At 49.3% G+C, this 11,141-nt stretch overlaps 1 protein-coding gene across 13 annotated transcripts in view; it reads left to right on the plus strand.

Annotated features, from left to right (window-relative positions):
• The window catches only part of LOC102449934 (transmembrane protein 263-like), a 408,340-nt gene extending 402,950 nt beyond the window's left edge, over positions 1-5,390 (plus strand). For 12 of the 13 annotated variants that reach the window (XM_075927551.1, XM_075927549.1, XM_075927555.1 and 9 more), the window contains one exon: positions 3,312-5,390. In XM_075927551.1, coding sequence (XP_075783666.1) covers positions 3,312-3,598 — 287 coding nt within the window. In that variant the 3' untranslated portion in view covers positions 3,599-5,390. The remainder of the gene's footprint in view (positions 1-3,311) is intronic. The other variant, XR_012903541.1, reaches the window with a different exon arrangement.
• Positions 5,391-11,141: the final 5,751 nt, after the last annotated feature.

An 11,141-nucleotide genomic window follows, 5' to 3' on the forward strand; every position in this document is an offset into this window, starting at 1 on the left:
GCCCCACTCCCCCCAGCCACCTCCCAGCCAGCCCTGCTCCCCGCTAGCTGGTTCCTTCCCCCCGTCCCCGATCTCCCCTGGCCAGCCCCATTCCCCCTAACCCCCTCCCGGCCAGCTCTGCTTCCTGCCAACCGGTTCCTTCTCCCCCACCCTCCCACAATCTACCCTGGCCAGCCCCATTCCCCTCCCGGCAGGCCCCCCCCTCCCGTTCTGAGATCAAGTGTGTCTGGTATTTTTTTGAAACCCATCTGATAACCCTAGGCGCAGGGACTAGTCCAAATCTAAACGCATCATATAGCTATTTTTAAAAGATTCAGAATCTCTCCCCTCCTCATGGAGTGACAGTGGTGCAGCCCATTAGTCACTGATCTGATAGGCTGAATGTTAGTCTGCAGGTATGCTTAAAGTACATGGAACACATGGGAACCTGCATGTTTAGAGCCAGAGCCTCCCTTCAACTGTGTGGCTGCATCTAGACTGGCATGATTTTCCTCAAATGCTTTTAACAGAAAAGTTTTTCCGTTAAAAGCATTTGCGGAAAAAAGCATCTAGATTGGCACAGATGCTTTTGCGCAAAAGCACTTTTTGCGGAAAAGCGTCCGTGCCGATCTAAGCCCCAATCGCCATTTTCGCCATCAGGGCTTTTTTGCGCAAAACAGTTTTTAGCTGTCTACACTGGCCCTCTTGCGCAAATACATTTGCTCAAGAGGGCTTTTTCCCAAACAGGAGCAGCATTGTATTTGTGCAAGAACACTGACAATCTTACATTAGATCGTCAGTGTTCTTGCGCAAATTCAAGCGGCCAGTGTAGACAGCTGGTAAGTTTTTCCTGCTTTTGCAGAAAAACTTGCCAGTCTAGACGCAGCCTGTATGTATAGAACTCTGGAGAGCGCAGGTCTCCCGTGGGCTAAGCATGTCCCTTACAGATTGTTGGCATTTTATTTTTTAAAAAAAACGTCGTTTACCAGCAGCACTTTGTGCTACATGTTGTTACAAAAAATCCCAAGCCAGTCTGCTCCAGATAGCTCACAGTCTTGAATAGCAAAATGGAACCAATGAGCAAAACAAACGTGGCTGGCAGTGCAGGGTGTAAAGCGAAAGTAGCAGTAAATGGAGCAGGTTTTGTATAGTAGGCATAGCTCTCACATCTCCATCTGTCTTGCTGTGCAGCATCCAAAGGCTCTGCCATGCTATTAGCTATTCAGCCTCTGTTTCCTGGAGTTCCAAAGCCCTCCACCTGCTAGCAAAGGAAATGCACGGCCTGCATCAATATTGGCTGCAATCTACTTGGAAATGAAAGTGGGTGGCAACATTAAAGGTGTGTTTCCAGGTAGAACTTTCTGTTGCCTGGAATAATATTAGCATACCCAGTGGAACACTGTTGATTAGTTTACCTGAGTGAGTAAACACATCAGGGGCTCCCTCTTAAAGGAGCAACGATCATTAGAGTGTGAAACATGAAAATCCCTCTGAAGATCCAAGGGGACAGATCACAGCCAGCCAGCAGCACTTGATTAGCTACAGTAACCTGATTCAGCTGCTTGAATTAGTTGGGTGAATTGCCTGTAACATCTTAGCATTGGTGACCCATCTACCCACTTTCACTCTGGGGATGTGCCTAGGAATGGAAAGCAGTGTGTTGGTTGGGATTCCATTCCCCTGCTGAAGGGCTCTTAGTGGTCTCAGCATTTTGTTTGTGCCGCTGTGTTCCAGGCCAATTACTGTGAAAGTCCCATGGACAGTATGAGCAATACTGATCTTCTGCAGAGCTCCAAAGAGCCTCTCTTCAGAGTGCTTACAAAGTCTCTGTGATTCTCCCTGCCAAGTGACTGACTAGATCTGACAGGACACCTGGCTTGGGCTCTGCGCAGACACATCTTTATTTCACAGACTTTCAGCAGCCTGCCATTCATCTCCACAATTTCCCCACTTCCCAGAATGTGGGGAACACAGAGCACATCTACCCTGCATCCCTAGTTCAGACTTGCTGATATTTTTTGAGGAGTAATGTTAGTTCGGACTAAGAGCTTTAGTCCGAACTAACGCGTCCCGGTGCACACTTCCTGGTTCAAATCAGCTGAGATTCGAACTAGCGCGCCAGCGAGATCATGTTAATGAAGCACAGGATATTTAAATCCCCGCTTCATTAACTACTTCGGTCGTCTCCATTTGCATCCCTAGTCCGAACTAGGGATGCAGTGTAGACATACCCAAAATCCCAGTAAAAGCCCACCTGCTGCATGGTTTGCTTTATCAAAATGAGTCTGTGTGTGTTAGCTATCAGCCCTCTATGCAAGCATTGGGTTAGGAAGGGCTTTCCTGTTCCAGGATTCCAATGTTTTCAGAGGGAGCTTTCTCTTCTACCCAGCAAGACTCCTGTTTTCTTCAGTTGTTTGTAACTCGTGTATAGAATTATCAGCAAATCAGAAATCATTGCACTTGAAACATCCCACCCCCTCCAAAAAAAAAGTTACCTCTGTGCAGCCTACATCCAGGATTGGCAGTGGACACAAGCTGAGAGGGGGTGTGAAAGACAACTTCTGAGTTGAAAGGTTCAGACCTCATGAGCTTGGCACTAACTAGTCCCTGAGCACTGGCACATTGTGAACATTGCCCCATGCAATGAGAGAGAGAGAGAGAGAACTTCTCAGTGCCCACCAGACAGATGGCATTTCAGTTCTTGTATCTCATGCTAGCAATCCCTCTGCTTTGCTTGCAGTAGTTAGTGTAGAGGGGAGAGGAATCATATCCCATGTTAATTAAGGATGTGAATGTTTAACCGGTTAAACCCACCCACTACTGACAGGAGCTGCTCTAGCCCAGCAGCAGGCTGAAGCACCCCCCCCCCCCTTCCACCTGAGGTCATCTTTAATCATTTAACTGGTTAAACAATATAATCCCTTAAATGGGATTTTACATCCCCAGTGTTAATGGGGTTCACCTTAAATTGAGGCACTGAATCTTGACAGTTAGGTAACTCCGCTTTATTGCTCTTTTCTGCACAGAATGGGTATTCACGATGCACTCACTAAACTCCAAAGCCTTCTCCCATTATGCACTGGATGGTGTAAATTGTAGTTCTCTGGTACAGTCTTGTCATTGGTTGCTCCAATGTCCTGGACATTGCTGTGAGGGGCAGGGGTATTCCTGGGGGAAAGTCTAGGTACTGGGAAAGGGGGGTGTCTGCCTTTTCCTATTATGCTGGGGTGGTGAGGAACCCAGCACTGTTAGAATTGACCAGAGCTGCCTGGGAGAAGAGTTTGAGGAGATAATGCTTCTAATTGCTTCCCCATTTGTCTTTCTCCCTGCAGATTCCAGCAAGGATCATCCACAACAGCAGGCGGGAGTGATCTGGAGAGTGACGGGAGGCCTGTTCAGCATCACTCGGGGTGCTGTGGGGGCAACGCTGGGAGGAGTTGCCTGGGTTGGCAGCAAGAGCCTGGAACTCACCAAAACAGCTGTGACCAGCGTCCCTGCCGCCGGTGTCGGACTGGTAAAGGGCAGCGTCTCAGTGGTGACCAGCGGCGTGGGAGCTGTGGGCAGTGCCGTCGCCAGCAAAGTCCCTTTCACCACAAAGAAGAAAGACAAGGCTGACTAGCCTTGATTGCAGTTTCCTTATGAAAGATCAGTCCCCTACGCTCCCTCTCCACAGCACCTCTTCAGATTGGAAACAGCTGCCTCAGGGAAGGGGCAAAGCACCAGTGCAGACTCTAGCTGCAGCCTGCTCAGCATGAGCTCACAGAGTCACTGCAAATACCTTTCACTCCTACCACTTACCGGGGGCCAGATCTCCTCTGAGGGCTTTCCAGGCACAGCTGTCTCTGCCCTGAGGTTCCCGTCCCCTTTCTCGGTCTCCCGAGCACAGAGGAGTGGGAGTGGACGCTGGCAGGTGGCGGGGGAAGGGGTGGGAAGAACTGTGCTCCAGCATGAAGCCCACACGTGCTCCTGATGTTCCTTTCATTGTATTTAGTTAGGGTTCAGCTCCAGGGCCCTGGAAGGTGTTCTTAAGATTTGCTGGAGGGGGAGGTGGAATTGTTACAAGAAAGTCCTGTTAACATGAAGACGAGAGACTGTGGCTCACGAAGGTTCGTTCTGCCCCCAGTGAAATTGAGGGGAGTACCCATATCCCTTTGTCTATCAGTCTCACTCCTGAAGCTGGTCCCCTCAGCTCCGCACTCAGGCTAAGAGAGCCCTCTGCAGAGGGAACCCTCATCCCTAGCAGAGCAGCTCTCACAGTGATGCCACAGGGCAGTATGGCACACTTCAGGCTATATAAGAGGAGCAGGTTTAATAGATTAGGGCTCAATGGAAGGGAAAGCTCTGTCAGTAGCCTGGCGGGAGGGAGTACCAGGTCTCCCTTGTGCCAGAATCACAGGCAACTTTGCAACATTACAGCAGGGAGGCCAGGTCCTGTAATGTAGCAGCAGGCAGCACTGCTGTCCTAATATTATGGCAATAGGCAGCCTGTGCTGCTGCAGCAGTAAGGGACAGCAATGCTTTTGTCACAGGCGGTGCAAACTTGGCCTTAATGTAAGCTGATGTAACCTGCTGACACCATTGGTGTTTCTCCCCTGCCCCGCAGGGTCAGTGTGGCTCCATGCCTTGCTCATGGTACTGCTCCTCAGCCATGTTAAAGGACAAGTTGGGCCCCTAGTTTGCCTCCACAAGATGTGGTAAAGCATGTTCCTGGACCTCATTTCAGTCCAGAAGTAGGGCTTGGTCTACAACACCACTCTTACAATGGCTTGGCACCTCAAGTAACAGCTCCCTGAGGTGTGGTGGTATCACAATAAGTACACAAGCCTGCTTTAGAGAGTGGTTTCCCTGCATTAGTGAGCGTACACTCCAGTGCAGGCAAGCTTAGAGCTAGTGTGCACTATGCATCAGCAGTTCATACACCACACGCTACTCATGGGGTTCCAGCCTGCCTCAGTAGAATGAGCATGCGGCACTAAATAATTCTCCTGTGTTCTTTAGCTCAGCAAAAACCCAAAAACTACGTCTGCTGCTGCCTCTCCATCCTAACCCAGCTCATAGTGTTCCAGGAGTCACATGAGTCTCTCTTGCTGAGTCCCCTGCAGTCCCCAGGATTAATGGGATAAGGTTCCGTCATTCACTCTGCCTTCCCTGGCTTTTGTCAGGTTTTTGGCCTAGATTGTTAGATTGGGGGTCCATAGAAAAGTGATGCGGTGTTTGCAATGTATTTTATAAATATGCATCTATATTAGCATGTGTGTATGTAATCTGCAGTACACAGGCATGTTTTCAACCAGGTAAACTAAACTGTGTCACTGCTGCAGATCTGTTTACATATTCATCTTTGGCAGTTCCAGCATATAGTTTTTATATAGGGGCACTGTCCAAATAAAAATCACGTTTTGGAAGATGTTTTTCCCTGTGTTGTCTAATACTTAGTTTATTAAAACCAGAAGAATGTTAAAACATCTCCTTTACTTTCTCCCCCTAGTGCTGTTTTTGCTTTTTGCCCTTTGCTCTTTTTGGAAGTTCCTGGTCCTAGTTGGTTTCTTTTCCTGGTTCTTGTACTGTAGCAATGATGCTATGAATGCTTTTGTCTCCGATCCAAGTGGATATTTAAATACAAGAAAAAATTCCACTTAATTTCTACACTGGTGAATGTCTTTAAATCCTGTCCTTCGTGAAATCCACAGATGAGGCCTGATTTGACTTGACCATATCCCTTCGCTAGAAAATCTGCATTACCCGGGCTGTGCACTGACCCTGCTATTTGTAATAATAATGACTGGTTGATCTCCAATATGTTGCTGTTGGGAGAAAAAAAAGTAGCTTAACCTGCTTCTTTGTTTTTAGAGAGGAAACTGCTATGTTGATGTTTTTTATTCTAAAGATTTTACTGACATAGATGTGCAGTATTGGACTAGGAAGACAGAAATTTCAGTGAGATACCAGGCGTCTGTGTGTTTACACACGTGACTATACCTTGCTGAAATATTCTTCAGCAGTTAGAAAGGCTCTTAGCTCTTCCCATCTACTCAGTGTGTTTGGCCCAGCATGGTATCAGCTTGCTCTCTATATATCCACGTGTTCTTACCCTCTCCTAGGTGCACCCAATTCTTCTCTTATTATTTGATTTCACATAGCATCAGAATCCTGTTCTGACCATGCAGCTAATAAATGTCCTTAACTAAGCTGTCAGCAAACCTACCTCAGCTGAGCCATTTGCTAAGCAAGGAAAACAGAAGGCCATCCTCCGCCTCAGCTCCTAGCACAGCAGGTCTATTCAGTGCATAAATAACAGGAACTTTTTCTTCTCCAACTGTGGCCCATGGGCCAGATCTGACCTGCTGCTTCATTTCATCCAGCCTGCTGCAAGTTTCTATGCCACAGGCCAGAAGCCTCGAACCTTACCCTTCCCTGTCTATGGGGCTAGAGCCATGAGCACAGGCTTGCCAGCATGTCCCAGTGGTCCCTAGGTGCAAGGGTGACCAGGGAAGCTCTGTGTGCTGCCCCCACTATCAGTGTGAGTTCTGCAGATCCCATTGGCTGGGGTCTGAATAGGAGCTGAGGGGGCAAAAGCAGAAGGTGTGAGCAGCAAGCCCCACACAGAGCCACCTGGCCCCTTCACGTAGGAGCCAGATGTAGTGGCCGCTTCCAGGAGCAGCACAGAGCCAGGGCAAGCAAGCAGGGATCCTGCCTTAGCCTCACTGTGCCACCAGGAGCTGCCTGAGGTAAGTGTCGCCTAGTCAGAGCCCACACCCTAAACCCCTCCTGCACCCCTCTGGCCCAGGTTGGAACCCCCTCCCAAACCCTTACTTCCTCCCAGGCCTTGCACCCCCAACCCTGAGCCCTCTCCCACAGCCTAACCTCCTCCAGGAGCCCCCCCCCACCTTCCTCCAAACCCCAACCACCTGTCCCATCCCCAGCCTGCACCCCATTCCACATTTCAATGCCCTGTCCCAGCCCCAAGCCTCCTCCTTCATTTCAAATCCCTTGGCCCCCCCCCCAGAGTCCCCTCACTCCAAGCCCAGACCCCTGAGCCCACCCCAGCTAAGTTTTCATTAAGCCACTCAGCTGCGCAGCTCCCCATGAAGCTCCCCACGGTGTCTGGTGGGGAAGCACGCCTCCTGCTGGCCCCCACACAAAGCAGTGGTGGCTGGGGCAGCGTTCGGCTGGGGCCAGCAGGGAAGCAGCCAGCACAGTGGGGCTGCTGAACCTCATGCCCTTCCCCATCTCCACCAGGAGCCAGACCTGCTGACCACTTCCTGGGTGCAGCACAGTGCCCCAGGACTAGCAAGCACCAGCAACCTCTCAGCGTCGCTGCTCAAGAGCTACTCAGGTAAGCCCAAGCCACACTCCCACCCTGAGTCCCTCCCCAAACTTGGAAGCCCCTCTTGCATCCCAGAGTCCCCATACCCCTGCATCCCAACCCTCTGCCCCAGGCCTGAGCCCCTCCCACATTCAAAAGCCCTTGGCCCCACGCCCACCATGTGAATTTTATGTGCACCACTATGCAGCTGATGTGTTGCACTGCACTGCCTCAGGAGTGGGAAAAATTAGGGCACCTCCTCCCTCTGAAGCCCTCTCCTGCACCCTGGCCACAACCCAGAGCCTGGGGGAAGCCCCAACCCTCCATGCCACCCATGGGACGGTGTCCCCCCCAACTCATATTTTTTTCCTGTGGATCAGTGGTTCTTGATAGAAAAAAGATTCCTCTCCCCTGCTTGAGGAGGGGCTGAGAAGTTCAAGGAACTGTTAGCTGTCCTCTCGCTCCCACTAGCCCTCTGCTATCAGTTCTTTGAGGGTGGGGGAGCTCTGCACTGCTAGGGCCATTGCAGGACATCAGCTCTCAGAACTCTGTTTGGAATGGCACCAGCAAAACAAGGTGAAATACATTTTCATCCCTGCTGCAACTCCACTGACTTCAGGGGCCCCTCGTGTATACAGGGCATTCTCTCATCTTTTCTCCTGTCCTCTTTGTCTTTCTTTTTCTTTTTTAAGTAAATAGAATCAAAAAAAGCTCAGGAATGGCCACAGCTGGAGCAATAGTTTGCAGGGGTGAAACTAGAAGTGAAAGAAACTCACAGACAGGAGCTCTGTTCTGGGAGTCCAACTACTGGTGGTGCTGGTCTTTCAGCATTGAGAGCGTGGGGCAAAAATGCATCAACTCTCCTGTAAACGTGGCGTGGGTCAAGGCTCTGAGCTTCGGCACAGATATCAGAGAGTAGGTAAACTGACGAAATTAAAGGATTCTTGAGAAATGTTGGGAACCTCTTTCAGGTACTGGGGCAAGTCAAATGACCAGACAGACGTACTGCAGTTGGCAGCCCCTAATAGGTGTGGTTGGATGGGAAGAGCCAAACTGTAAGAATATGGTGTAGAGTAGCTGAAGTTATTCGGAAATGAGGAGGAAGAGATACGGTTGCTAACACAACTGGGCTGGGAAGTAGGGGGAGTGGTTCTCAACCTGCAGCCCCGTACCTCAGTGCCGTACAGGTAGTATACTACGGGGCTGCAGCCCACATAATACAGAGCTGCATAGGCAGCCCACAGTGCTAAACAGGTTGAGAACTGGTGGCATCACTCCAGGATCAGGCATAACAGAGACTATTCAGTAGACTTCAGAAGACTTGTGTCTCACGCTGAAGGTTCATTTTGCAGGCAGGCTTCTAAATGTGTTGGCTGTCACACATTGTACTTGCACTGATGTTAGCATCTAAAGCACAGTAATGGATTGCAGTACCAGCACTCAACAGGATGCGTCTTCACTCTGCTCCTCCGTGCACCATCCCCAAACCAAACAGAAAGAAGAGCGGATTAGCATTTCCTGCCGATGCATGATGGCTGGTATGAAACAGAGAAGCCTCCTAACAGATCTAGTGTCTCTAGACTGCAGGGATAAGCTGAGGATGGCTTATTGTTTGCCCTGTGAAGGGCTTGCTGTGAGTCCAAGGCTGGTAAATAAACAGCAATGTGCCAGCTGAGAGCAGTAGGTGGGGTGAATGTGCCCTAGATTGCGGGAGAGAACCATCCAGTCACTAGTTTTTCCTTTTCCTCTTTCGCTTTTCACTCTATCTTTTTCCTGCCTTGTTCTATTACTTCCTTTGCTTTGCTTTTCTTCTCAGGCCAGAATGCCTACTGAATGGGAGCATCTGGTTAATAAGCCACCTTGGTGGCCCTGAAATGGGGCCGCGGTATGGAAGACTCAGCTAGCTCAGACTGTTTGCCTGGCTAGGAGAAGCAAGGATGTGCATTTCCTCGGCTGCTGTCTCCACTCAGCCTGTTGATGGAAAAAATCTCTGTTTTGTCTCTGTGGCCCTTCCTAATCTGCACCTCCTTGCGTGCATCTTGTTATGTTTCCATGGTGCTGAAGTAGGTCTTATAAAATACGGGTTGTGTGTAAATATAGAGACAGAAGTAGGGTGTGGCAATTTCAGGGGTAGGGTGTTACTGACCATCTCTGGCTTCACATGTTTTTCCTTGCATGTGTCTGTCTGAGACACTCCCACCTCGTGGAGTAAGTAAAGTCAGCTCTAGTGAAATACTCACACATTAAAGAATTCCTCCAGCCCGATTGCCCAGTCCTCTCCACCATGCTAGAGCAAATGCCTGAGGCTCAAGGGGATATTTTTGTTCTCTATAATTGAAATCTCTGTAATTTGTTTCTGGGTTTGAGATTTTTCTTGGGGTTTTTTTGGTTGGTTGGCTTTTGGTTTGTTTTTTTGCAATGTGTTTCTGGGAATATCCTGCATCTCTATATTTCAATTACAGTGAAATTTGAGGATAAATACCTCTTTGGGGTCAGTCCTTGTCTCCAGTGGGAGGAAATGAACAAAAATAATACCGTTAAGAAAATAATTAGACACGCAATGGAAATTCAAAGGTCACACCCAGAACCATTGTGCCAGAAACTGAGAATGAGTGTTAGGGGATGGATCACTTGATGACTGCCTGTTCTGTTCATTACCTCTGTGGCACCTGGCATTGGCCACTGTTGGAAAACAGGAAACTAGGGTAGATGGACCGTTTGGTTTAACCCAATATAACCATTTTTATGACAGGACACTAAATAATATTAAATCTCTCTCCCCACTTACACTGGTTTTCAAATATGGCAAAGCCATTTTGTCCTGGCCACAATAATTGGTCAAGCTGTTAGAAACCAGTTCAGAGGAAGTATTTAAACCTGATTCCTAATATTAGCTTAAAATTCCATGCAGTTGGGCTTTGTTCAGTCAGAAGGGGGCCTCATGATTAAACTCCAAAGGCCACTGTATCTGGCTATAGCTACTGGAGAAAGGGAGCTTTTGTCCTTAGGCTGGCTGTTTCTTATCAAGATTTATTCAAAGGACCCTCTTACCAGCCAAGCCTTTCAAGGCAATGCTTGTCTCCACAGCAGCATGCTCATCCCTGGAGGACAGGACTGCTTGATTTCTCTGTGGGTCGCAGGGGCCCTGATAAACTTGGCCCAGTGGCTCCTCTGTAACCAAACGGTATATGGCCCACTCCCCCTACCTGTGTTTGGTGTGCAATCTATTAATGAGGGGGTGATGCACAGGTGGCTCCTAGGACCTGCAGCTCCTCATATCTCTGAGCTAGAGGTTCAGCCCACAGAGATAAACCGTCCCAGGATTAGCTGGGGATGAGGCACCGCAGGCACATTGGGCCTACCCATCTCGGCAAGGCTGTGTTAGGGGAAGGCAGCTGCAGTCATTTGGCTCCCAGCCATTGCCAGATGTGGCCCATGGTTAAGATTGGCTGTGAGCTAGGGCCAGCTGTGGTAGTGATTGTTGCAGGTCTCTCCATCCCCTCTCCCTGAGGCAAGGCAGCTAGTCCCTCACTTGCGGCCAGCTCAGATCCTTTATAAGGTGCTGCTTGTTTCCCTGCACACCCTGAGGAGAGGCCACCAAACTCATTTTTCTGCTGACCTTTTTCCAGTTAAAATGAGTTTTCATCTCCCAGGGCTGGTCAGTTTGCAAATGCGGCCAGTGAGACGAGCACAGGCAGCAGCAGATGTTCCTGCCCTTCTACAGGCCTGTAAAGAAGAGTTTAATAGAGAATTCTTGAAGCCTCCTGGCCTTTCTTCACCCCTTTCCCAATTCTCCCTTCCTTCCTTGGCTTTTAGGTGAGCAGAAAGCAGGCAGATCTGCTGGGATTTGTCATTG

This window comes from Pelodiscus sinensis, chromosome 4 (assembly GCF_049634645.1).
Source record: "Pelodiscus sinensis isolate JC-2024 chromosome 4, ASM4963464v1, whole genome shotgun sequence".
Lineage (NCBI taxonomy): Eukaryota > Metazoa > Chordata > Testudines > Trionychidae > Pelodiscus > Pelodiscus sinensis.